Source organism: Typha latifolia, chromosome 3, assembly GCF_019914945.1.
Source record: "Typha latifolia isolate L0001 chromosome 3, TyphaL0001v2, whole genome shotgun sequence".
NCBI lineage: Eukaryota > Viridiplantae > Streptophyta > Magnoliopsida > Poales > Typhaceae > Typha > Typha latifolia.
Window position 1 is genome coordinate 4,824,714 of NC_133088.1, and position 24,067 is coordinate 4,848,780.

At 36.0% G+C, this 24,067-nt stretch overlaps 5 protein-coding genes and 1 long non-coding RNA gene across 14 annotated transcripts; 4 read left to right on the forward strand and 2 right to left on the reverse strand.

The window, feature by feature from the left end:
- The first annotated feature begins 379 nt into the window (after positions 1–379).
- LOC140784878 (uncharacterized) lies at positions 380–1,274 on the forward strand. Its single transcript, XR_012108331.1, has 2 exons — positions 380–917; positions 1,049–1,274. It is a non-coding gene; the product is annotated as an uncharacterized lncRNA (long non-coding RNA).
- Positions 1,275–10,220: 8,946 nt separating this feature from the next.
- LOC140783540 (uncharacterized) lies at positions 10,221–10,589 on the reverse strand. Its single transcript, XM_073130445.1, has one exon. It carries the CDS (start codon positions 10,587–10,589, stop codon positions 10,221–10,223), a length of 369 nt encoding a protein of 122 aa, XP_072986546.1.
- A 641-nt stretch (positions 10,590–11,230) lies between these two features.
- On the forward strand, positions 11,231–15,294 carry LOC140784962 (uncharacterized). 8 transcript variants are annotated; one of them, XR_012108343.1, is made up of 5 exons: positions 11,231–11,421; positions 11,499–11,676; positions 11,869–11,940; positions 12,558–12,638; positions 15,008–15,294. XR_012108343.1 is itself a non-coding variant. In XM_073132609.1 (4 exons), the coding sequence occupies exons 1-3, from the start codon at positions 11,291–11,293 to the stop codon at positions 11,889–11,891; spliced, it is 273 nt and encodes a 90-aa protein (XP_072988710.1). In that variant the 5' UTR covers positions 11,231–11,290; the 3' UTR covers positions 11,892–11,940; positions 15,008–15,294. The 8 variants fall into 8 exon arrangements, 3 of the variants coding, with proteins under 3 accessions (XP_072988710.1, XP_072988709.1, XP_072988711.1); XR_012108346.1 differs by having other exon boundaries at positions 11,499–11,617; XR_012108344.1 differs by lacking the exon at positions 12,558–12,638.
- A 913-nt stretch (positions 15,295–16,207) lies between these two features.
- Positions 16,208–17,200, forward strand: LOC140783508 (CCG-binding protein 1-like). The gene is made up of 3 exons (XM_073130408.1): positions 16,208–16,537; positions 16,628–16,704; positions 16,788–17,200. The coding sequence occupies exons 1-3, from the start codon at positions 16,333–16,335 to the stop codon at positions 17,100–17,102; spliced, it is 597 nt and encodes a 198-aa protein (XP_072986509.1). The 5' UTR covers positions 16,208–16,332; the 3' UTR covers positions 17,103–17,200.
- Positions 17,201–19,813: 2,613 nt separating this feature from the next.
- On the forward strand, positions 19,814–21,498 carry LOC140783509 (protein LATERAL BRANCHING OXIDOREDUCTASE 1-like). Of its 2 annotated transcripts, XR_012108150.1 has the most exons (4): positions 19,814–20,273; positions 20,458–20,785; positions 20,865–20,979; positions 21,128–21,498. XR_012108150.1 is itself a non-coding variant. In XM_073130410.1 (3 exons), the coding sequence occupies exons 1-3, from the start codon at positions 19,837–19,839 to the stop codon at positions 21,383–21,385; spliced, it is 1,023 nt and encodes a 340-aa protein (XP_072986511.1). In that variant the 5' UTR covers positions 19,816–19,836; the 3' UTR covers positions 21,386–21,498. The 2 variants fall into 2 exon arrangements, 1 of the variants encoding a protein (XP_072986511.1); XM_073130410.1 differs by lacking the exon at positions 20,865–20,979 and having other exon boundaries at positions 19,816–20,273.
- A 2-nt stretch (positions 21,499–21,500) lies between these two features.
- On the reverse strand, positions 21,501–23,987 carry LOC140783510 (serine/threonine-protein kinase Aurora-3-like). The gene is made up of 6 exons (XM_073130411.1): positions 23,838–23,987; positions 23,504–23,746; positions 23,162–23,257; positions 22,128–22,342; positions 21,990–22,062; positions 21,501–21,903 (listed from the first exon to the last, which is right to left on the reverse strand). Exons 1-6 carry the CDS (start codon positions 23,931–23,933, stop codon positions 21,802–21,804), a joined length of 825 nt encoding a protein of 274 aa, XP_072986512.1. The 5' UTR covers positions 23,934–23,987; the 3' UTR covers positions 21,501–21,801.
- Positions 23,988–24,067: the final 80 nt, after the last annotated feature.

The following is a 24,067-nucleotide window of genomic DNA, read 5'->3' on the forward strand; positions in this document are numbered from 1 at the left end:
AAACATGTATCCCTATCTCTCTCTCTCTCTCTCTCTCTCTCTCTCTCTCTCTCTCTCTCTCTCTCTCTCTCTCTCTCTCTCTCTCTCACTCTCACATCCTATAGGGATGAAGTACCTTTGAGTTAATTATTATTCCCTAACTAAGTTTAAAAACTTCTTATATTCGAACCAAACACCACCTTACATTGTTTATCCAATCCACACGTACTCCCTCCCATGCACACACACACACACACACACACACACACACGTGTCGTGGAGCCCTCCGTGTCACACGTGCGAGCACGAGCAAAGGAGGAGGAGGAGGAGGACATCATCCTTGATCCTTCACAGCTAGCTCATCAGCCCCACCCACCCCCCCCTCTCTCTCTCTCTCTCTCTCTCTCTCTCTCTCTCTCTCTCTCTCTCTCTGACACTGAGGTAGGGATGTCCGGCAACATCGGAGCTGCGATTCACGTGCATGGGGCCTTAGATTTGTTTCCCCATCTGGACCCCACGTTCCTCGTCCTCCTCCTCCTCCTCCTCTGGCCTCCTTCACCCCCTCAACGGCTAGCTTTTGTCGACTTCCTCTGAGGTCCAATCTCTCTCTCTACTCACGCCCTTGATCCTCCCCTCTGTTCCCTCTCCGTGTCCAAATATTCTCGAGCCCCTCGAGGCCACGTCGCACGCATTGACGCTGCTCCCACGTGCGGACCTCACGCGACAACTACGAACAAAAATTACGAGGCGAGGCCTCTAACCCATTATTCTTCTCTAACCATTGATATAATACTTCCATGCATGCATCTGCTAATCTTTTGTTACTAGTAGTTTTCTAGTACAAAAGTGGAAGAATTCTTTGAGAGTGGTGTCGGTTGGAGCAAAAAAGGGTAATCATTTGTTAATGGATTTCGAAGCCGTGGTCAGCGCCTGATGCGGTGAGTCCTTTGGAACAAGGAATTTCCTTCTTTCTTTCTTTCTTTTTGTTGTTGTTGTTGTTGTATTATTTCATACATTTTAACTTATTATTTTTCTCAAGCTGCTGGAATTTATTTATTTCTAATGACAGATTTACCCTTCTTCCCGACAACTCCGTGCCCAGAGAACGAATGGTCTTCGATCGGCGATTAATCTCTTGCTCGTGGAGAAGCGGCGATTAATTGGTCAAAGAATGATAAATAATGCTCTCTCTCTCTCTCTCTCTCTCTCTCTGCATATCTATCTAGATCTCACGACAGAGAATGGATTGTTTAAATAAATAATTACTTGGATTTATATGTATATCTCTCAAAATATATGCCATTTGCATATATCCCCTACCGGTTATTTTTTAAATTAAATCTGAATAATTTAATGAAAAAAATAAGTATACCCTTAACTAAGATAAATACTTAAAAAAACTAGAATAAAAATATTTTTCTCTTTTTATATTTAAACTGTTTAAATTTTTAATGATTAATTAACTCCAAAAGATATTCACACAATATTAAGAGTTTTAAAGAATAGATATGCAAAATAGAACTATGTGTTTTGAATGATATACATGCAAATGTCGACTTTAGAGGGGTAGCAATAATAATAATAATAATAATAATAATAATATATTATATCTTTAATATGATCATCAATAATTATATGATTGTGCATAATGAAATGGAAATAATCCAATTAGCCAATAGGTTAGTATTACAAGTTAATAAATGATCCATGCTAGATAATTAATTTATCAAAAAGCTTAAACTATTAATTAATAAACTAACAATGTATATTGTGTCTTAAACATGACATAGAATAATAAAAATTATAATTCTCTAAAAGCTTAAGTGAGTAGTTAGTAAGTTAATATGAATCCAACTCTTGCAAGACCTATACATGTACGAGGCCTTTAATATCCACAGGTGTGTATTTTGGTGCATGAGTCACTCGAATATCTATCAATTACTAATTTGATTACCAAAATTCATTGCTATTCCTTTCCTTTGATGGTACCAATGGAATGTAACTAGAGAATAACGAGAATAGTCCAGTGATCACTATCCAAGTACTCTTGCTTGCAAATCTTCCACGGTTGCATGAGAGAAATAGGTCAACAATTTCTGATGTTGGTCTGGAAAGTGTAACTAGAATTGTACAGCTTTATCATGTTGGTGGTGCATGCATGCTACGAAATGATGTCCAGGTCGGTGCTGACACGAGTTAGGCATCACGTACTAATGTTGTTTTCTTTTTCCTTTTTCTTTTCTTTTTTTTTTCAAGAAATAATTGGAGTCGCCTGGTTATGAAATTAATAAGGTGAAGCATTTATAAAGTTACATAGTTAAAAGATAACAAATGGAGAAGAATAAGACAAGAAATGGAATAGGAGGGGCAATAACAACAGAACTCTCATTTTCGCAGTAAACTAGCGAGTTCTACATGGAACCCAATTGGGATGGGAGCTTTGTAATTGAAGATTATATTATTGTGCTCTCGCCAAATTTTCTACCAGAAAGTAAAGGCGAGGAGGAATTCACAAAGCTTATGAAAGGGATGAAGATCTTTATGATCAGACTGGAAGTCGTGACCTGAGCTGACTACCCCTTGTACTACTTTGGCTTACCAAAATAGATTACACCATAAATATAATATCAAATACTATCTATTTTAGTGTAGCTCTTAGGAAAATACTAAACTGTTAAGCATTTTATCTAGCTAAAGTTAAATGTTGTTATGATAAATATTTTTATTGAAAAAAATACTAAAAATTTCAGCACTCTATTAGGAAAAGAGGATAAACATAAATTACCGAACAATTAAGCAAACTATTCAATACCTTATTAAGCATTTCATTTGTAGCGCCATAGCTTTATACTTGGTTATTCATTTTTAGTTATAAAATATATTATTGTGTAGATATGAAAAAGATTTATAAGTTGGAATAACATAATTATTCTCCACAGCCAATTACACTGATCAAAATTGTAAAAAGATTATCATAACTCTTCCAAATTTTACTTTTAATTTTTTTCAGATAAATTGCTTAACTATTCAATATTTTCTAAAATGTAAAATACCGAATAGTTTAACATTGATATTTTATCCAAAAGTGCAAACGCTCAACTTATAAGTGTTTTACATAAGACTATAATGCTATATACTCATTTTGATATTAAATTTGAAATATGATTTCTTTGGATAAATAAGTTTTAAAAGATGGCTACTTTGGTCAAAATCTCCGATTAACTTACACCTATGTATTATGTGGTCCACACCAAGTTGTAGTATTTAGCTGATCATTAACAGTGATATGAAAATATTTAATTAGTCCATATATTTTGGTAATTTAGCGACTAGCTTATGGTAAAAATTTATCGAGAATCTATGATTAATTTTAGATTTTACAGGTGAAATTTTTGACCTTTTTATATTTATACTTTGTAGAAATAGTGATCAACAAGTCATTATAAGAACCATGAGGTTTTCCCTACGTAAGGAGCACATATATTTTGATAGTGAGTGTTTCAAAAATATTAACACTAATTATGATAGTGATTATTTGAAAAAATATATAGTTACAATTCACTAGTTTGAATCATAAAGAATTAAATATTTAAATTTGAAATCAAGGAGTGCAAGTTAAAATCTGATCAAATCAGAGAGGGCTAAAAAATAATTTGCCCAAATCATTTTATACCTCAAAATCTTTTTTTTAATAAGTCGTTAAGCCTCATTATCTCTCTCTCTCTCTCTCTCTCTCTCTCTCTCTACATATTTATTTACCAAAAGCAAGATAAACTAATTCAGACATTCACCATCTTTTTTAACGACATTTGCAATAACGGTTAGTTAAAAGTTCACGTTCAATATATAAGTAGCTTTCGTTCAACCTATAAAGGAGTAATATATATATATATATATATTACCGGTTTAGCAGGTAATTTTTTTTAGATATATAATCTTGCACATTATTTTTTAACAATTATATTATGTTAATATTTTATTAAGTAAAAGACATATATATCATTAACTGAGAGTAATGTATATATATTAAAATAAGGGTATTGATGTCTTTTATAATTAACTTGATGAAATTTTAATTACATTTTATCTTTTTAATTATTTTTTATTATTTACATATATCTCCCATTAGTTTAAGATTGATTTAAATTAAATTTTAATAGATAGAGATAGAGAATTATATTTAAATTAAAGTTTATCTCCAAACAATCAAATTTAAATTATTTAATATTAAATAATATCTCATATAATTAAGGCATAATTATATTTAAGAGAGAAATCTTAACGGAAAAAACGTGTAGAGCGCTTCTTCCGTACTTATCAATCACTTTGATAAAGATCTAATGGTTAAGATCTTCAAGGGTATAACAAGAAAATTGGAAAGTTAAGCACACATAATTAATCTTCTTAACTGATATACTCTTTTTCTTACGTAATGTGGTTTTGGAACCGGTACCGGAAAACTGGTACCGGGTATGAAAACTGGCTATTATAGCCATTGGATTAAGATTATAATTTTTAAAGGTGCATTAAAGTATTTGCCATATATATTTGTATAGGTTCAAAAGTTTAGATTGGTAAAGGTTTTATATATTGAATAACAAATATGTCCAACAAGATTCGAATTGAGAAACCGTAACTTCGACATCATACGCCTTGTAAACTACTTATAAAAACTTTTCTAAGTTTTTCCTAGACAATAAAGGCATGTTCACTTACAGAATAACATTAATACTATTATAGTTATTCTAAAAGGAAATTATATTTTATCCTCTATGGCTAAATCTAAATTTATTTACTTTTTTATAACTTCATTTGTGTTAATTTATCTCATTACGGTTATATTCAAATTAAAGTTATTATTTTTTTATTATCATATTTGACTAATTCATGTATCAAAAATTAAAGATACTTATTAGATATAAATTTATCTTAGATATAATAAGCCTTTTAATGTATCCAAAATAATATAAATTAAATTTCAAATGATAAAAAAAATACTAAATATGCTGAACATATACAAAGATATGGTAAATTATTACACAACTATATTAGAATACAACTAAATACTAGAATAACTTACACCGATATAAATTAGTATAAAATTTAAAATAACTAGACTAAAATTATCATTATTCAACGAGTGAACAAGCCCTCGTTAATGTTCGAATTTGCAGACAACCTCCAAGTGCGTTGTTATCCACACTACTATTCACACAATTATTCTTCTCCCACTCTACCCACAAAAAGAATTAATAGGCCGACCGGATCTATCCATAGATTCCTCGAAATCCCAAGTACGTGTTAATAAAAAGATTGATCATCTCCTCCCAACCACACAAACAACTTGCCGAGGAATTGAATTGAATTGAATTATTCTCCTTCTCCTTCTCCTTCTCCTTCTTCTTCTCTCTCATTTTATACATACTGTAGGGAAAAAGTTATATAGCCAAAGGACCACCGAGACTCGTGCCCACGGACTAACGTGCACCGATGAGATTAATTATTATATAATTAACTAACCACAGGAAGATGATCGAGGATAAAATTAATTAATTAATTACCTTGGTCAAACCCCACATCCATATCCATCAATTAAGCACTCAATAATTGAGCTCGCATCGTATCTCCTTTGATATAGAAGGGAGAGCCAGCAGCAGCCCTAATAGTACTCTTTATTTTTTAATCTTTTTCCACCTGCCTCAACTCAAACTTCACCATGAAAAGGCCCACAAAACTATGCATGGCTCTTTCTGAAAGTCTTCCATGTTTTAAGGATCAAATGGAAAGGTTATGGAATGAGAGAGACATGCGTTCATGTCCATTGCCAATCTCTCTGTCTCGTAGGTTAGGTATACATTTCGCCGGGGGTAGGGGGCTAAAGACCAATGGCCTTCCTCGTTTATTAATTGTGGATCGATCGTTAGAGGGAAGAAGGAATTGGATTCGATTGGATTGTTACTGAGTGAGGTGAGAATATGAGATCGAGCTATGCTTGCCTTCTATATTTGGTGCTAGTTGGATTGCACTATATAAGTGGGCTCATCTGAGCTTTACTCAAGATTCTCCTAAGGGTATAATGGTCTTTTAAGCAATTTGAAAAATTATATTTCACAAACTATATTTAAAGTTAAGCTTTTGGATTTTATCTCTTGACTAATATCTCAATGGTTTAGACACTAGATTCTTAAGATTTATAATAATTGATAAATTAGCATGCTATCAATTTTGAGATGAATGAGAGCTTAATGGAATCATAAATAAACTAGTATCGCTATGATTCTATCTAGGGAATATGAGAGCTAATTTTATAGTAGTCATATGTTTAAATTCTATTCGCATGCAGTAATACACCAATTTGCACTTTTTTTAAAAATAATTTTTCTATTACTTAAATTTTTTTTTTGATGATCTTACCTAATTTGACGCATAGCTTTGAATTTATCTCATTTTTACTTTTCAGTAAAGATTTCGATGACGACTTAATCGTGTTTTTTTTTTAATTGAATCGGTTTTGGCTTAGCCTGAGAAAAAAGTTCTCTTAAATTGAAAGCCTTTCTACAGAAAAGTTATCAATATCTTGCTGATTTGGAGCTACAATGAATCTTTCACTAGAAGAAAACAACCATTTCACTGTTCTCGAAGAAAAATTACACTAATAGTACAACAAGGTTACATCAGAGATATTCTTCTTCCATTTTGATCTTGAGAGCCATGGGAATTATTAGCCAACCTCTCCAGAAGGGTAGCTGATCACGATTCACAACCCAAAAGGCAACAAGATAAGCACCAATAGTCAAAATATATCAATGTCTCTTTCATGATTTAGAATGCAAAATTTAATCAAACAACACACACACATACATCCATTAATTAATTCCTCTTTCTGTCATTGTCTTCCTTTCAACCTTAAGAACTCTATATTTTTTTTTTTATATCCATCTTTCTTTGTCCCAAGACATCTTAAGATCTAGGTCTGAGACTGTCTCATCCCCATTTCCAAAGCTACCACATGGACCACTGTGTCCCAATCTCAGCTCTCTTATAGATTATAATCATTATTAAATGCCTAAATTCTCTTCTTCTTCTTTTTTAATTTTTTATAATCATGAGTTAGTATGCTATAATCTATACGTATATAGACGCTCAAGTGAAAAATTAATGAGATAACCTTTGTCATGAGCTAGTAGGACCAACTATTGGGCTAAATCCCATTTTTAAAACTAATTTCTCGGAGAAAGGGATGTTTAGGCTTCTTATTAAATTCTCCATGGCCTATGTCTGGGAGTCTGAGTCATTGGTTAATTTCCTACTGTTGTACTATGCACAGATGGCTACATGTTGTGATGTGGGAAGAGAATGAGATGGGGGAGAGGATAACAAACAGAAAGAGGCAAAGAGCTTTGTGTTTCAATTTATGCACCAACATCTAAATCAAATTGGACCACTTGCTCTTAGCCTTGGGGATCACAAAGTTGGATGCTTCCTTTAATACAAAGACTAACTTGTTTGCAATCTCTAGGTAGCCCTAGTTCTTGATTGCACTATAGCTATTAGAAGCAACAAAGAATAGGAATGGGGTCTTGGAGTTGTTTATCTATTTAATGCTAGCTTGATGAATTCATTCACATCATCAAAGAGTAAGATTAACAAATTAATTGTTTGAGTACAGTTGGCAGGCATACACAAATATATGTGTTCGAGTATCAAAAAGTAAATTCATCGTTCTCTATTAGTTTAAACTTTTAAAACAATCGGTTAAAATCAATCTAAAATCAGAGTTAGTATATTTCTGAAATTGTCATGCAATTTAGCTATAGTTTAGCAAAATTTAGGTGATAAAGTAGTATCAGTTGGGTTTGTAGAAATTTAGAAAGCCTTCGATTGACTGTTCTGAAATGAACTATTGACAAATAGTTGCTGATTTGATTGAGAAGGCCAGCAAAGACTTACTATTATTAGGGTTTGGAGGAAACCAACAAGTTTAGGAGACATTGTATTGGAATTTACTATCCACACATAGTTTCTGATTGGATTGAAAAGGCCAGCATAGACTTGGGGGGCAGTGTTGAGCCCCATGCAAGATTTTGGGGACAATAAAAAGGGGAAGAAGAAAGAAGAAGTAAACCGTATGAGGCCATTGAGAAAGAGATGAGAAGGGGAGATCATAACCAATGGAAACAAGTGATTTGGAGCTAAGGAGAATTAGACATCCCTGGAATCAAACTCTTATTTAATGCATTAGAAAAGACAGCTGATGACTGTTACAAGGTTGCAAGTCACAGTTTGAGGCACAAACTGCATTACTAAACTTGAACGGCATTCTCAGACTTTCAGCTGTGCAGGCCTTGGGAATATAACTTGAAAGAAAAAAGATATATATATATATATATATATATACTCTTGTTAGGTTGAAATTTAAATCGCCTTTTTGAATTTTTATTTGTGACTTTTAATCTCTCTACGGTGCTGATCTATGTATAACGTCCATAAAACATTAGCTCTGACATAAAAAAATTGATGTTGATTAGAACGTTCCTTTTAATTTACAATAAATAGTTAGAGAAAATATAAATTCTTATAGAAGATTGTAAGTATCCCCACCACTCCGAGAAGATAAGTGTTTTACAAAAAAAATTCAAAAATTGGTCAGCATATTAGAAATTGATATCGTTAAGATTTGATATATATTAATTATTTTTTAAACAATAAAATTTTAATAGTGTCCTAATTAAATCGATGTCGTTAAGATTTGATATATACTAATAATTGCACGTAAATATAACATTATAAGGCAAGCAAGCAAATAAAAGTTAAAAAATACATGGTAAATTTTTTACCAAACTATAGGAGGTGAAATGTATCTCCAATATAACTTAATCTGCCAATCTATCAGTTGCAGACTTGCAGTGCCAAATGGACCACTCCTGGCACCAGGTTGAGCCCCATGCTGCTCTTTTTGCTGGATGGGCTATAAAATCATAGAAAAAAAGGGCCTACTTGGTGTTCGACCTAATTTAATAAGGATTGTGAGGCAGAACTTGAGCCTATTTAGGGCCTTTAAGGAAAATGGCCTGGCCTAGTCTCATAAATTGGCAGGCCATAAAATTAAACTCCTTAAATCTAGTGACATGCTTGATGTATACCATCAAAGTCCAACCATATCAGCTTAATTATGATCATAAAGCTTAAATATATATATATATATATATATATATATACATTTCTGGATACCTCCTTAATGGGCATTTTAATTTGATTAGATAACATGAAATAGAATGTGGTAATGTAGAAAGATTACGATTGTGGCCTGTTCTTACTATCATCCAGGAATGTGTTATTGTTTAGTAACTCTCAATTGGTCGTAAATGCAATTAACAATTATGGCCAGAATATCAACTGAACTATTCTTAATATCATCCAGAAATGTGTTAGTATTCGATTTCAAAGCCCCTTTACTGGATCTTTAGTGACTCTTAATTGATCATCAATACGTTTAACAATTGTAGCCTGAATATTATTTGGAGTATTCTTACTGTCATCTAAGAATGTATTTGGTGGATTTCCCTTTTATCTCAGATTAAGGTTTGCCAGTCTAGTTGATTAAGATTATTCTTGTCAAAATTTGGACTGATTCACCTTTGGATTGGAATAGTAGTAGCTTTGCTGTAAATGAAATCATCTAGTTTATTTACTATTTCTCAAAAAAAAAAGAAAGGAAAAGTAAATGGAGGCAGAAATAGTTGCATTACATAGTACAATATTCTGTCTGTAGCTCTGTGCTTTTACTACTACTTTCAATGATCATTTGTTTAGTTTGCTTCAATGGTGAGCATAGCATTGGCATTCATAACGATTTATATGACAATCAGTGATAGGTAAACCACTGCAAAATTATGTTGAAGAGATTAAATCTGCTTCAGTTGCTATATGGAATTTGCTTCCCTGTTATTCTATTTGGATAATGTGGCAATTGAAGTTGATTTCTATCTTCTCATCATGAACAACAACATAATGCTTCTTGTGGAATTAAAAAAAAAAAGGATCTTTTTAAATCATCTCAAATATACTGAATTCTAGAAATTAAGATGATTCCAGATGAAAAAAGAATTTGTTGTAAACTATAGTATTAAATTATAGAAACAGAGTATAAATCTCTAATAGTTGATGCAACCCAAAATTAATGCACATTAACTCCCACCTCGCAAGAAGAAAATTATATCCATTTCTTGGAACAACTTCTTCTACTCGGCTTCCTCGAAGGAGGTCTCCACTCGAATAAGAACAAACCCAACTGCCACTCCGACCAGCACGAGCCCATTCATGATAGCTGCAATCCTAAAGATCTCAGCTGCGGCATTGCAGGTGGAAGACAGAGCTCCACCTTTCCCCTTCTTCCCACTTGGGACCCTGAGGGAGTTCACCACAGTGGCAAAGTTTTGGGCAGCGGATGCAGGGAGGCCAAGGGAGGACACCTTGTTGTTTACTTTGAGACCACCAAAGGAGTTCATCCCTTCTACGTAAACCACTCTAGACTTCTCCCTCATTGTGGAGTTCAAGCTTGAGCCAGAGATGGCAGCTACTGATTGAGTGGCTGGAGACATTGCTGCCATCTTTGGGAAGAAGATAGCGCAGCACCTGTGAAAGGGGGGAGTTATAAGGATGGCTTTGTAACTTGTTAGATTGGAGAAAGGAATGGAGTTTTAGGGGAGAGGATAGAGGAGGGAGAGCTTTGTATTGGAGAAGGAAGATGGTGGGGTTGTGGATAAGGTGAGGGATAGAGGGAGAGAGTGATTGGTAGAGATGGAGATTTTATCCTTCAATCTGGAGAAAGTTATGCCCAATTTTATCCTTGGTCCAACTGTCCAAGGAGGTCCACATTAAAAACAATACAAACTAGCACTATTTCAAACTTTTCCGTACATGCCATTGAAATTACTAACCGTTAAAATTTGAATAATTTAAATATAAATAAATAATAAAAATATTTATACTCTAGTTTTTATATGTTGACGGTAATTTTTTATTTTTTCTATTTACTTAAATTTTTTATCGGAAGGATAGGTCATAACTTTTGATGGGCATGCATACAAATATCAAAATTTAGAGGTAAATAAATAAGGGATTTTTTAAGGGTATACATGCAAAATACCCTCTTCTTTTGTTTTGTTGGGCCAGGTTTGGGTTTGGTCTTGGGCTTGGGCTTGGATTGGAGTTGGGCCAAAATCTTATAAAAGTTTTGCCTTTCGACCTGCTGGCTGCTGCTAAACCCAAAACCCTAATAGGTAGTCGTCGCTGCTTTCCTTCTCGAAAAATGGCTTGGCGTGGCTCGATCTCGAGGTCTCTTCTCGCCACTGCGAGATCGTCCTCCGCATCTCGCCTCCGCCCTCCGCCGCTCGCCGCCCCTCGCCTCCACCGCCGTCATCTCCCATTCCCTCCGTCGAGGTAAAGAAACCGTAACCTTAACCCTACTTTTAACTTTCCTCCCTGTTCTATCCTCTGAAATGGTTTCATACACACAGGCCTTTGGGTGCGTTAGGGTGCGTCCAGTCCCTGCTTCCTCTCCACAGCTCGGTGGCGATTCCTCGTCTCACCTCGCACTTATCGGCCAGCGCGAGAGCGTGCTGCGAGCTCTCTCAGGGTACCTTCCGCCGCACTTGTCAAGATCGCTAGTTGTCTCTCCTCTTTGTGATTCTTGTGGTCAGTCCCACTAAATTAGGATAGTTTGAAACAAAAAGAACAGCATTTAGATGTTTCCTTCCAACTAATAAATTTAAGGGGTCTAATGTTATATAATTGTTTTCTTGTACTCATTTCTTTTTATGATATGTAAATCTTTGTAAAGATAAGAATTTTGGTTGATAAGAGGACACTGGAATTGGGATTTGATAGGGGGAAATGGGAAAGATGGTTGATGCAGGAGAGCGGACGGCATCCAACGGAATTCCTTTCACTTAAAACACTGTAGGTTTTCTCCTCTTAAATGCCATTTCCAATAACAAATGAGTAGGAAATTCTAATTTTGGAGTGGTGAATGTGGAGAGACAAATAACATGGAAAGGAAAAAAAAAAGGCCACAGATCCTCTTTGATCGGTGTGGTGTGAGTGGCTCTAGAAATATGGTGTACCGTCGCACTTCATCAGTACTGATGTTTTATGCAGTCTGGAGATCTCTTCTCTTGATGTTTAAAGTTTGACTTTTCTCTGTTAATCATCTTTGTTTTGATATTGATGACTTTTTGATTAACTGATCGTCGCATGCTGGTATACCAACTCTTTCTGTACTTGCAGAAACTAGATTTCTGATAATTCTTTGGTGCTCCATTATCTATAGCATTTCAATAGCTCTTAGGATAGGATTAAGATTACTAATTATCATTTTGAGAATCTCTCCAGTTTACAGTAAACATTCTATGACATGATATCGGGAATTAGAGGTTGTTATTGCTATTATTTGCTGATGGTCTTACATTTTTTTTACCCTTGATATCTTAGAAATCTGAGACATCTATATCTTCTGTTCTTTGCTTCACATAAGTTAACTTTGGTTGATTGAGGATATTGGGGTTGAGATTTGTTAGGGAGGAATGGAAAAGATGGGTGATGCAAGAGAGAGGCCAACATTGCATCCAAAGCAGGAGGAACATCTGTTTTCAAATACTGTAGGTTTTTTCTTTTCCCAACTATTTTTATAAAAGTAAATACATGAATAAGATGTGATTCATAAAATGGAAATAATAAAGTAGCGAGCAAAAATAGTGTGCAAATCTCGTAGCCACTGCTTGGAGGACATTTTTCAATAGCTCATACTAGTTTAACATAAGGATTAACATATTGGCATGGCTACATGGATCAGTAAGGTTGGTACTCAGATTGATAGTTTGTATGAAACTGGCACAGGCTAATAAGGTTGGACTTCTAGTACAGGAGAGCGCCTTGATAATCCCATATGTTGATGTTGATTAGGGATTAGTTTGCTAATACATGGATCTGCATGCTGATAAACTTCATCCATGGTTAACGTGGAACCTTCATCCATGCTTGAGGACCTATGTTAATACAATATAGTTTTCATTTCCTTTAGGCTTTAAATTTTCTCGTAGTTAAACTTAGATTTACCTATTTAGTTTTACCTCTTGACTTAATAGATGTTTTAGAAATGGAACTTATACTTGCTTGGTTGTTGCATATGAATCTTAGTGGTCATCTTGTGTTCTAAGGTTATTCTGAATAATGAATAACCATTCATATGATATACTAATTTCCCCATATTTAAGATATCTGTCCTCCTTAAATCTTTTCCCTAGATGGCTTCTGGTGGTTAGGTTGTTATCTCCCGTTCATTTTTGGTTGGAGGAGAACACATTATTTTAATTCATCATTCCTATAAGTGATGCAACTTGATGCACTGAGATTATGCTAATAGCCAGTTCTAAAAACCTGTCAGTTTGTTCATACTTCCTAGAGTCGTTTGACACATTGTTGGGAGGAGTTCAATAATGTTGCTGTTTCTCTCATCACAATTCTCTCACAACTATTATCTTAATGCTTATCACTTATGCTTCCACAGTGCATAAAATTTCCTAGATTTTTCACACTCCCTACAACATGCGATTGCTACATATGATTCATATTCGTGTACTTGCATATTAAGGCTTGATATTATGTTAGTTGGTATGAATCCTTTCCTAGAGTTAGCACTATCTATTGAATGCAACTTCTTATGAGTAGCTCCATTAACATTTTTTAGTACAAGCTCAGCTTGAGCGACTTAAATAACTGGCAGATTTCTACCATGTGCTGGCAGTGTAACATTGACTTTCCACAAAGCTAAATTTGGTATAACGCTATTATAATGCTTTAAGGCTAGTGCAGATAGAGTTGTCAACCTTTTCTATGGATCTTAGGCTGATGGTAAGATGATTCAAGTATTCGATTCTTTAGGAATTACTTTAAACGCCTTAGAGCCTACTAGTCGAGATTCACAAAGATGAGAACTTTTTCTTTAGGGATTTTCTTTTTATTCTTGAGGCAGCCGGACAGACAAATAAAACTCAATCCTGAAGTCCACTTTTTGAAGAAAGGGCAAAATTTACCCTTGCTTCATTACGAGACTTAATAAAATACAATTATTGGAAAAAGATGAGAACTTTTTCTTTAGGGATTTTCTTTTTATTCTTGAGGCAGCCGGACAGACAAATAAAGCTCAATCCTGAGGTCCACTTTTTGAAGAAAGGGCAAAAATTTGCCCTTGCTTCATTACGAGACTTAATAAAATACAATTATTGGAAAAAGATGAGAACTTTTTTCTTTAGGGATTTTCTTTTTATTCTTGAGGCAGCTGGAGAGACAAATAAAACTCAATCCTGAGGTGCACTTTTTGAAGAAAGGGCAAAAATTTGCCCTTGCTTCATTACTAGACTTAATAAAATACAATATTGGAAAATTTAATAGCCTGTGAAGTGCGCCTTATGAGAATATCTGTGCATAGAAGATAATTTTAAACTATATAAATCTTGGGTCCATTATGCCCTGCAACAGAAAATAGAAAGTTGCAAAGGGAAGATGTCTGGAAGAATTTCCTAAAGGAAGAGTGTATTGACAAGTAAGCCTTAATAAAAGAACTAGAAAAAAAATAAATTCTGAAGTTTGTGGTGTTTGAAGTTGGATCCTAAAGGAGAAGCATGGAGTTAAATTTTTCTAAGCCAAGGTTTTTTGTTGCTATTCGTTTTTTCTTTTTTCCCCATAGTACTAGTACCAAGCTTTTCTGATCATAGAAGATTTTTCCTTTTTCTTTTTCATAGTAGTGTTGAGCTTTTACATCAGATATTTATGAGAGAATTAATTCATACCATCAGATGGTAGTTGAGTTTGCCATCCCTCTTCGGTAGCTCGTTCATTTATTATCAGAATCTTAAAATGATCTTCAAGCATCAAGGAATATACTTAATATGCAGTGTTAACTAAAGGCTGTATGTAATTTTGTGGCTCCATTGTTTGATTACTCAAAATCTGATCTCTCAATCTGTAGGTACTTGAAGACCATCGGTTGATGGAGTCTGTTGCGAAGGATGACAGCGGTTATGATACTTTCTATTTTGGAACGTTTCTAGCTAATTTTTATTAGCGGCAAAGTTGGAATGCTCTATCAGTACCTTTAATCTTGGAATTATCAAATTTTCATAATCCAGACATGATTGAATAATGTAATGTATGCTTCTAGTACAGTCTGCTGATGGATTTTGTATCAGCTGTTTATCTTGTTTTGTGGATTACAAATTTGACCATCTTGATTGAATTACAAATTTTGATGGCCAACTTGTTTGTCTGAATGTGTACTGAAGCCTGTATTATAGTTTAACCAGTTTCTTAAGTTTAATTAACTGGGACAATTTGCTACTAGCTTGATGTGATAGACACTATATTCTGTTATGAATTTAAAAGGACTGAACAAATAATATATTAACCTACAATTTCAAGTTCTTTTATTCTTTTTAACAATGGGGATGACCAGTTGGTTATGGTAACCTATTTAATTGTCCTACACTCTGCTCTGTCTAAACTGAAACAGGAAAAGAATCCTAGGTACTTATTTTGGTACAAGTAAGATGTTTCTTTAAACATGCTGAGAAGTATAACCATATATTTATTAAAGGTGTATTCTTTAATAAATAATTGACTAATCCAGTTTCCCAGTCACAGGATTAGAGCTTAATGTTGAAAGGAACAATCAATTAGTGGACGAGGTAGCAATTTATCATGAGAAATGCAATAAATATTGCCAATATATAAGGTGTTAATTACAATTTTCTCAACAAATTACCTGGAAGGAGGCCACAATAGATGAGAAATTAATATCATAGCAAAAATTCCCATGTACAATAGTTATTTTAAAAGATAAGAGTATTGAGTATAATAGTTAGAGTAATAGTAATCCTTTGCATTATAACTATCAGTTCCCATAATAAATATCTAAGGTGCAAAAATATCTTCAGGAAATATCTATAACCGGCGGCGTCCCGATATTTTCTTAAACCGATAACTACGCCCCCAGTTTTCCACATCGCTCGCTGTCACTCTTTCTCCTACCCAAATCTACGGCTCAGATCTAGAAGAACTCGTACACGTAGATTACCCCCACCAATCAAATGAAGACTCTTTAACAGCTCATCCGCCACGTCGTCATATTTTGTTTATTTTATATCTAAAATAATTATTCATCAATTATTACTTCTCTCTGAGAACCTTATCCATTTCACCTCCTCTCTTCTCGCTTCCCGTGTATTAAATAAAAGGATTGGAAGAACCTCCACTCCATCGACATCGAAGACGAAGAAATCCAAAGCTAAAAAAAAAATGCTCGGATCTGTTGCCGTCCGGTACTCTACTCCGCCTTCCTCTTCCTCTTCCGATCTATACCGGGGGAGGAGGTCGGGGGTGGTATGCGATGCGCGGCGGAGCAGCGCATCCATCCCGAAGCTGGAGCCCTTCAGTAGAAGCCGCATCGATCGGCTCCTCAAGGAGCCATCTTTCTTGCAGAAATCCGAGAGCGATCTCACTGGTATGCGATCATTTCTTCATTCTTTTCCGTGATTCGTATGCACTTCTTTTTTTAAAAGAAATTTGGGTACTTTTTATTTATTTTTTATAGATTACTGTTCGATACTCGAAGAAGGCGATGAATCCTACAGCTGTTGGAGAGCATACTTTGAGCTCAAAGATCTCGAGGTATCTGTCTGTTCTCATCTTAGGTTTTCTATGATTAAATCTTTGTCATAGCTCTAACTATTTCCCTTTTGGTTGTTAAATAGAAAGAACTACCAAAGGAAGACGTCGAAAAATTCGTGAGGCAGGCTGGCGGAACGAGATCTTTGATCGATTGCTTGCATGGGATCACCGCCATGGAGAAGAAGAAAGGAAAAGAAGTGGAAAGAGCAAGGTGTTCGGATTCAGGGGCAAGAAAGGAGGCGCCTTTCCATGTGCCTGACGGGCTGCCAAAGACCCAGGAAGAGATGGAAGAAGAAGAGAAGGCTCGAATGCCGGATTCACCTCTCACCAGGCTGCTTAGGAGCAAGGGGAGGCTTCCTTCTTGGTATTCCCCTGCCCCAGATCATGAAACAGATTGATCTTTGTACTCCTCCTACTGCCTACTAAATTTAATCACCTGGAGGTTTATGGTTTGTTAATTTAGTGCTCTAATGGCTTTATGAATTGCTTCTTAACATTTTTGTGTGCAAATGTTGGAGATAATTATAGTATAAGTATACTGAATCAAGTAGTAAATTCCTAATAGAATCAGAATAATTTTTGGACAAGCTTAGACGTGATCAGTCTGGAAAGTTATTAGAACTTTGTCATATGTAGGTAATTCGGCTATGAATGAGATGGTCTTGTGTAAGTATTTGGTGTATATGTATGTCTAGCCATAACAATGAATTACTAGTTGATAATTATTGAGAATCTAAAGATTTTAAAAGGAAAAGACTTTTTTATTTTGATAGTTTAGATCTACCCTAATGGATTGAAATATAGGCATTTAAACGTACAAGTATTTAAGCATATAAAATGTGGAAATATAAGAAGAGTCCAGTGTAGACTTTTGTACCCGGTTAACTTCTTAATAGATTTTAGTCTTTTGCCTACCAGACATTTGAGGCCAAAATGAGGGAGCAATTGATAAATATCCTGGTGGAGTATAGATAATAATAAAAGTAAAAGATCAAGAAACTATCCCTCAAACAATCTTCGACTTTGGATGAAACTATTCCTCAAACACATTCTAAGATCAAGAAGCAAGCAACAAAACTTTCAAGAGTTACCAACCAACTCTAACTATAGTAGAGTTGTTAGATACCTTCTTCATGACAAGGAGGTAGAGAAATTATTTGGTGGTTGGTATTTTGATAGTTTGGTTCGTTTCGGTTGATGACTCGATAGTACTTTTAGCTTAGAGGAATAGCTTGGCAAATTTAGTTCAGAGCAATTGTTCGGCGACACATATGGTTTAAAGCTTAGATTAGACAGCTAAAAGCTCGGTGAGATCTAAGTGTTTCTATATTTAGGGAATGTTGACTTTTTGTCTATCCTATATCTAACCTTCGAGCTCATGAATGATCCAAAAGAAATAAAAACTTCTAAAAATTCCGTCTATTTCTGAGGGCATCTCTATACATTCACCAATCCACGCTCGAAACAAATATGAATCCCTCCAAGAACTTCGAAACTTCATGACTCTAAGTTACGGATGAACCTCGGAACTCCCGAGAGTACTCGGCAAGTAGTCCTTCAACCAAAATTCTCTGCTCTTGGATTTGTCGTCCAGAACTCGTGGGAGCTGGAGCTGGTAGTAGTCAGCAGCCCCAATGACCTCGCTCATCGCCTCCACGGACAAGTACGACAAGAGTTAGGCTCAACATTAATCTGATCTGTTTGGTGCCAGACCACTTACGTTCATGGATTTGGCACACTTTTAATTATATTGTCTTGATCGACAACAGTGATTCAAGGCGACTTGATAACAAAGAGATAATTTGATTTTTGCCACAACATATATAAACTTGATGTTAATCCTTGATGGCTTACTCTGATACCATGAAAAGGATTACAAACTTAACTATATCAAGGAGTTGGTTTCCTCCACTCAGCTTAATTGTAGCGTGAGGTTGATGTATATTATATATATATATATATATATATAGATGATCATTTCCAGATTACCATTCAAATATAAAAGAATCCGTAAATATGTACAGTGAGCTGCCTAATAGACGTTTGCTTCAGGTCTTTCCTTCTTCCTTGGATAATTTGATATGCTGACAAGAATAATTGAAGACATAGTTTCTATCTTTATATTCGAAAAGAGAGTTAATTTACCCAATTTTAAACAGCTGAGGAAATGGAAACTCTCTGGAAGAAGAGTTCTTCTTTACTGCCTCTAGATCAAATAGAGATACTATAGTTGAAGTTGGCCAGCATAAGAGGACACGATACCTTAAAAGTTCCTTCCTCTTTCTACTTGAGAGTAAATTTGGAAGTACTTTCACGTTAAGTGTTTCCTAATTTAAGTCATCCATCCTCTCACGGTTGTATGTGTTCTCTCCGAAAAGGATTTATTAACAAACCCCTTATTTTTTTTTCTATAGAATATTTGTGACAGTTTACTATTACTTTAACTAACATTATTAACCCTTGTGAAGTTTTACAAATCATACCTTATATTTTACTTATTTTCTGATTCACAATTAATCTTTAAAAATTTTATAACTCGACCCCTCTTTTTCTTTATAATTTTTATTTAACATCTTGACGTTATTTTAACTAACTAATGTTGACCAAGTTATTAAAAATAACTCCACAATTTTTTTCTTATTTTTTAAATTTTTTTACCATCTTTCTCACTTACCTGCTCTACTGTTGTCGTTGCCACCGTTGCCTTTCCTCGTATCCATTCTCCCCATCTCTTTTTTTTCTTCAAGGAAGAAAATAATAGGATGAAAAAGATAGAAGTAATTTAAATATTTATAAATTATTCTAATAATATAATATTTATTTTAGTATCATGTAAATTAACCCAATGTGTTAAATAAAAATTAAAAAAAAAAGTTGTGAATCTCATTTTAAAATAAGAGCATTCAATTGCCCCAAGTTCCACTAAGATGACAAATTATCGCACCATTATTAGTTCCGAGATTAATTCCCTGTACGATGAATCAGCCAACCGTGATCGGAGAGGACACGGCGGCGCTGAGGTCATCAGGAAATTAAACAAGGAAAGAGTGAGAATAGAAAGAAAGCGTCCGGATACACTGCACCTAATCCACTATAAAAGAAAACGCCAAATTAACCAACCTCAAGGACGACATGGGCCTCGAAGTCGACCACGCATTCGTCCAGGCTCCCGAGCACCGCCCGAAGCCCACCATCTCCGAGGCCGGCGGCATCCCGCTCGTCGACCTCTCGGCGTCCGACCTACCGGCACTGGCGGCCGCGGTCGGGGCCGCGTGCCGCGACTGGGGGTTCTTCCAGGTGGTCAACCACGGGGTGCCACGGGAGCTCACCGAAAGACTCGCAGGAGTGGAGAGGGACTTCTTCGCCCTGCCAAAAGAGGAGAAGAGGAAGGTGAAGAGGGACGAGGTGAACCCTCTTGGTTACTACGACACGGAGCACACCAAGAACGTGAGGGATTGGAAGGAGGTCTTCGACTTCGTCGTCGTTGAGCCGTCGGACGACCTCCCACTCGACGGCGACGGCTCGCTTGTGTTGAAGAACAAGTGGCCTCAGCACCCTCCCGGTTTCAAGTACCTTTTTTTTTTTCTCCCCCTTCTTCTCTATTTTCATGTCAACACTTAATTCTTTCGATATATTGACAGATTGAATCATGCTATGTTTCTAAAATTCATAAGAAATTTTTAATATTTCTAAAATTGGAGGAGTCGAATTGCAAGCCATGATTTTCTGATATGTATTTATATTTTTGGGCAGGGAGGCTTGCAAGGAGTATGCCAAAGGTGTAGAAGAACTGGCTTTTAAGCTTCTAGAGCTCATCGCAATAAGCTTAGACTTGCCCACTAAGAGACTGCATGGTTTCTTTGCCGACCAAACTAGCTTTATCCGGTTTAACTACTACCCCCCTTGCCCGTACCCTGACCTCGCCCTCGGCGTCGGCCGGCATAAGGACGCTGGAGCTCTCACTATCCTATACCAGGACGACGTCGGCGGGCTCGACGTCAAAAGGAAGCCGGACGGCGAGTGGGCTCGAGTCAAGCCCATTCCTAACTCATTCATCATCAATGTAGGGGATATTATTCAGGTACTTCTACTAGGCTTCGCAATGATATCTATAGACAGCCAAAATGTTACAAAGAGGCTCAGGAAAGAACCCTTCCCAGGTACCCCAGCTGGCTAACTAGCTTGCTGATTTATTGCCTCATGGTAGAAGTGTTTGAAACTGATACAAGGGAAGAAAGAGCAGGGGAACTCGATGATGTTTGTCTTATACCAAGGGTTGGATTTTATAAACCTTTGTCTTGTTCGTTGATTTCATGGATTGATTACGGCTGCTTTTCCGTAGTTGATAACCTACCACACCACAGACTTGAGCTCTGTTAACTTCCATATGAATAATTTCTTCAATTGTGTATGATTGTGACAGGTTTGGAGCAATGATAGGTATGAGAGTGCAGAGCATAGAGTGTCGGTGAACTCGGAGAGGGAAAGGTTCTCAATCCCTTACTTCTTCAACCCTGCAAGCAATGTGATGGTGAAGCCATTAGAAGAGCTGGTGGATGACGAAAGGCCGGCCAGATATGAGGAGTACAACTGGGGCAACTTCTTTAAGACAAGAAAGGACAGCAACTTCAAGAAGTTGGAGGTGGAAAACATCCAGATATCTCATTTCAAGAAGGCTTAGTACTTATCTTGGTGAGAGGTTGTGAACTACCTTGATACATAATATAATGAAGGCCTGTACTAGTTTCACTTTATGTGATTATATATAGCAATAAGATAAGAGGAGTTGATGTATGTGTTCAGGAATATCTATGTATGCTTCTTGCTTCAACTTCTCGAAGGACCTACAATAGCCAATAGGTGATGCATAATAAATAAACAATTGGGCAGATCCATGAAAGGCAAACAAACTTAACAAAATTCACTGCATGATTTGTGTCTAGAAAGCTATAGCTCAAACATGGAGACTATTTTCTAGGCAAGCAAATGTTTCGATAATTTCTTTTCGCCTGGAAGCCCCTGGAACTCCTTAGCATTGTTCTAAGCTCTATCTAGTATGTAGTGCATCAGAAAAGAAGCCCTGTGCATGTCCACCTTTTACTCACTGCAACTGCCAGAAGGGTCTGCATTTCTGAGAATCCATGGATGTTTCAAGATCTCTTGAATAGAAAGTCTCTTTGATGAGTCCTTCACTAGTAGCTATATAAACAAAATGACATTAGACCTCAAAAGTTTGGTACGTGGACATCTTAACCAATGTAAAATATGAATGCTGTTGAATTTACCTTGCGTATAAGATCCTTAGCTTCAACAGAAACACAATGAGTGGAAGGGAATTTCAGATCCACTTGAACAATCCTGGTAAAGTTTTCATTTAGGATAGTACATCATATACTGACATTGTAAGGGTAACGATTCTTTACCTCCGTTTGGTATCATTTTCATCAGCAGCTTCGAAAGGTGGAGCGCCATAAAGGAACTCATAGCAAAGAATGCCTAGGGTCCAGTTATCAACAGCATGGTCATGTGCTCTTTTCTCCAGCATTTCTGGTGCGAGGTAATCCATAGTGCCACACATGGTATGCCTCTTAGCATTTGACTGAACAGCCCATCCAAAATCTGCAAGTTTAAGTCGACCCTACAAAACAACAAACAATTTTAACACGCATATTATTGATTATCCCATGGCTTTTCATGGGCTGGTTGCAATTGAGTACTTTCCTAGTAGAACATCATATCATGGTGCCAATGTATATTTAGCCAGCTGAGGTCAGTGGAAGATTCATCTTGGAATGAAATGAAGGCAGGTTGACAAGCATGAGCAGGTAAAGGAGTAGAGTTTTTTTTCCCAGTGGCATTGAATTCCCTACTACAGAAATACAATTCAAAGTGAACATGCCTATTTCTCTAACAATACTTAAAGGACATTTCCTCATGTCTTGGCTCTAACAGCATTCTTGCATTGAAATCTGATATTAATCATAAGGTGAGCAGAAAGTTAGCAGAATAATTCCACCAAACTGAGTACAAGAAAAACAAGCACTCATGTGCAGTAATTTTCAATAAAGAACATGATGCATCTGAAATGTATACCAAACACTTTATTCCACCTTCTTGGGAAACCTTAGGTTCCTTTAGGAAGTAAAGAGCACAATTATGATTTAAAATGCAAGGAGAATCATCTATTTACAGAAAGGTAATGATCTAATATCTTAAGATAAAAGAACAATCAGGGATTTCACGTAAACCGGAAGACACCAAAATTTTGGTTATAGAAAAAGATAAGTAACTTTTAACTATTCCATATGAAATGTAAATTACTATAGCTGTCTCCATCCAAAGAACAAACTGAATTAAGATAGCAGAGTTCAACAATCACAAGTAGAAATAAGACCCAAAAGAGATAGAAAAAGAAACTACTGAAATCATGAAGGGAGCATAACAAAAGAACACCAACCTCGATATCAAGCAATAGATTCTCTGGTTTGATGTCCCTATGGATCACATGCTTCTCATGGCAATAAGCAAGTGTCCTTGCAAGGCTTGCAATGTACTGCGGATAGTCAAAAACCAGATTGCCATAAGAATGGGAAACAAAGACAGAAACAAAATGCTTAAGCTTTGCAATTGGAATTCTTTATCCAAAATGGGAATCCAAATGGAACAGAAAGAAGAAAAAAAAACCATTAAAATCTTTAAAATTTTGAGTTCTAAATCTAAGAGTGGGAATTCAAACGGAAAATGATGAACAAAATTTGAATTATTTCTTTAAAATTGGGAATCCAAAGATCAAACTCACAGTGGCGGCTCTATTCTCGGAGAAATGGCGAAGGCTGTTGAGGAGCTTGTAGAGCTCTCCCCTGGCGGCGTATTCGAGCACCAAAAAGACGCGTTCTTCGTCATGGAACCACGCGAAGAGGCGGAGCACGTTCGGGTGGTTGAGTCGGCGCTGGATCTCGATCTCCCGTCGGATCTGGGCGTGGTAGCGGTACTTATCAAGCTTCGCCTTAAAGATCACCTTGAGAGCTACCACATAACCGCTCTGATTACAGAAGAGAGCAGGGTTTAATTCAAAAAAAAAAAAAATCAAAGAAATAGACGGGTGGAGGGTGGAATCGGAGATGAGATGAAACCTGTTTCTCTCTGGCGAGGTATACTTTGCCAAATTTTCCTTCTCCGATGCGCTTACCGATCTCGAAGTCGGCGAGGTTCCATTCCCCCTCCGACATTGCAGTTGGAAGAAGGCCAGAGGTGAGGTGAAACGAAGTAGTAATTTGGTGGGATGTTTTGAATCGTAGAAGAGAGGTTTCGACACTAATGTTTACAATAAATTGCGTTTAACCCCTTCCATTTAGTATATTTT

Coding starts and splice junctions, on each gene's coding strand:
- LOC140783540 (XM_073130445.1), bottom strand. CDS start 10,589: ATGGCAGCAATGTCTCCAGCCACTCAATCAGTAGCTGCCATCTCTGGC.
- LOC140783508 (XM_073130408.1), top strand. CDS start 16,333: ATGCTCGGATCTGTTGCCGTCCGGTACTCTACTCCGCCTTCCTCTTCC. Junction 16,538..16,627: donor ATCCGAGAGCGATCTCACTG/GTATGCGATCAT, acceptor TATTTTTTATAG/ATTACTGTTCGATACTCGAA. Junction 16,705..16,787: donor TTGAGCTCAAAGATCTCGAG/GTATCTGTCTGT, acceptor GTTGTTAAATAG/AAAGAACTACCAAAGGAAGA.
- LOC140784962 (XM_073132608.1), top strand. CDS start 11,291: ATGGCTTGGCGTGGCTCGATCTCGAGGTCTCTTCTCGCCACTGCGAGA. Junction 11,422..11,498: donor CTCCCATTCCCTCCGTCGAG/GTAAAGAAACCG, acceptor TCATACACACAG/GCCTTTGGGTGCGTTAGGGT.
- LOC140783510 (XM_073130411.1), bottom strand. CDS start 23,933: ATGTCGGAGGGGGAATGGAACCTCGCCGACTTCGAGATCGGTAAGCGC. Junction 23,258..23,503: donor CCGAGAATAGAGCCGCCACT/GTGAGTTTGATC, acceptor GACTATCCGCAG/TACATTGCAAGCCTTGCAAG. Junction 21,904..21,989: donor CTAAGGATCTTATACGCAAG/GTAAATTCAACA, acceptor TTGTTTATATAG/CTACTAGTGAAGGACTCATC.
- LOC140783509 (XM_073130410.1), top strand. CDS start 19,837: ATGGGCCTCGAAGTCGACCACGCATTCGTCCAGGCTCCCGAGCACCGC. Junction 20,274..20,457: donor CAGCACCCTCCCGGTTTCAA/GTACCTTTTTTT, acceptor ATTTTTGGGCAG/GGAGGCTTGCAAGGAGTATG. Junction 20,786..21,127: donor ATGTAGGGGATATTATTCAG/GTACTTCTACTA, acceptor TGATTGTGACAG/GTTTGGAGCAATGATAGGTA.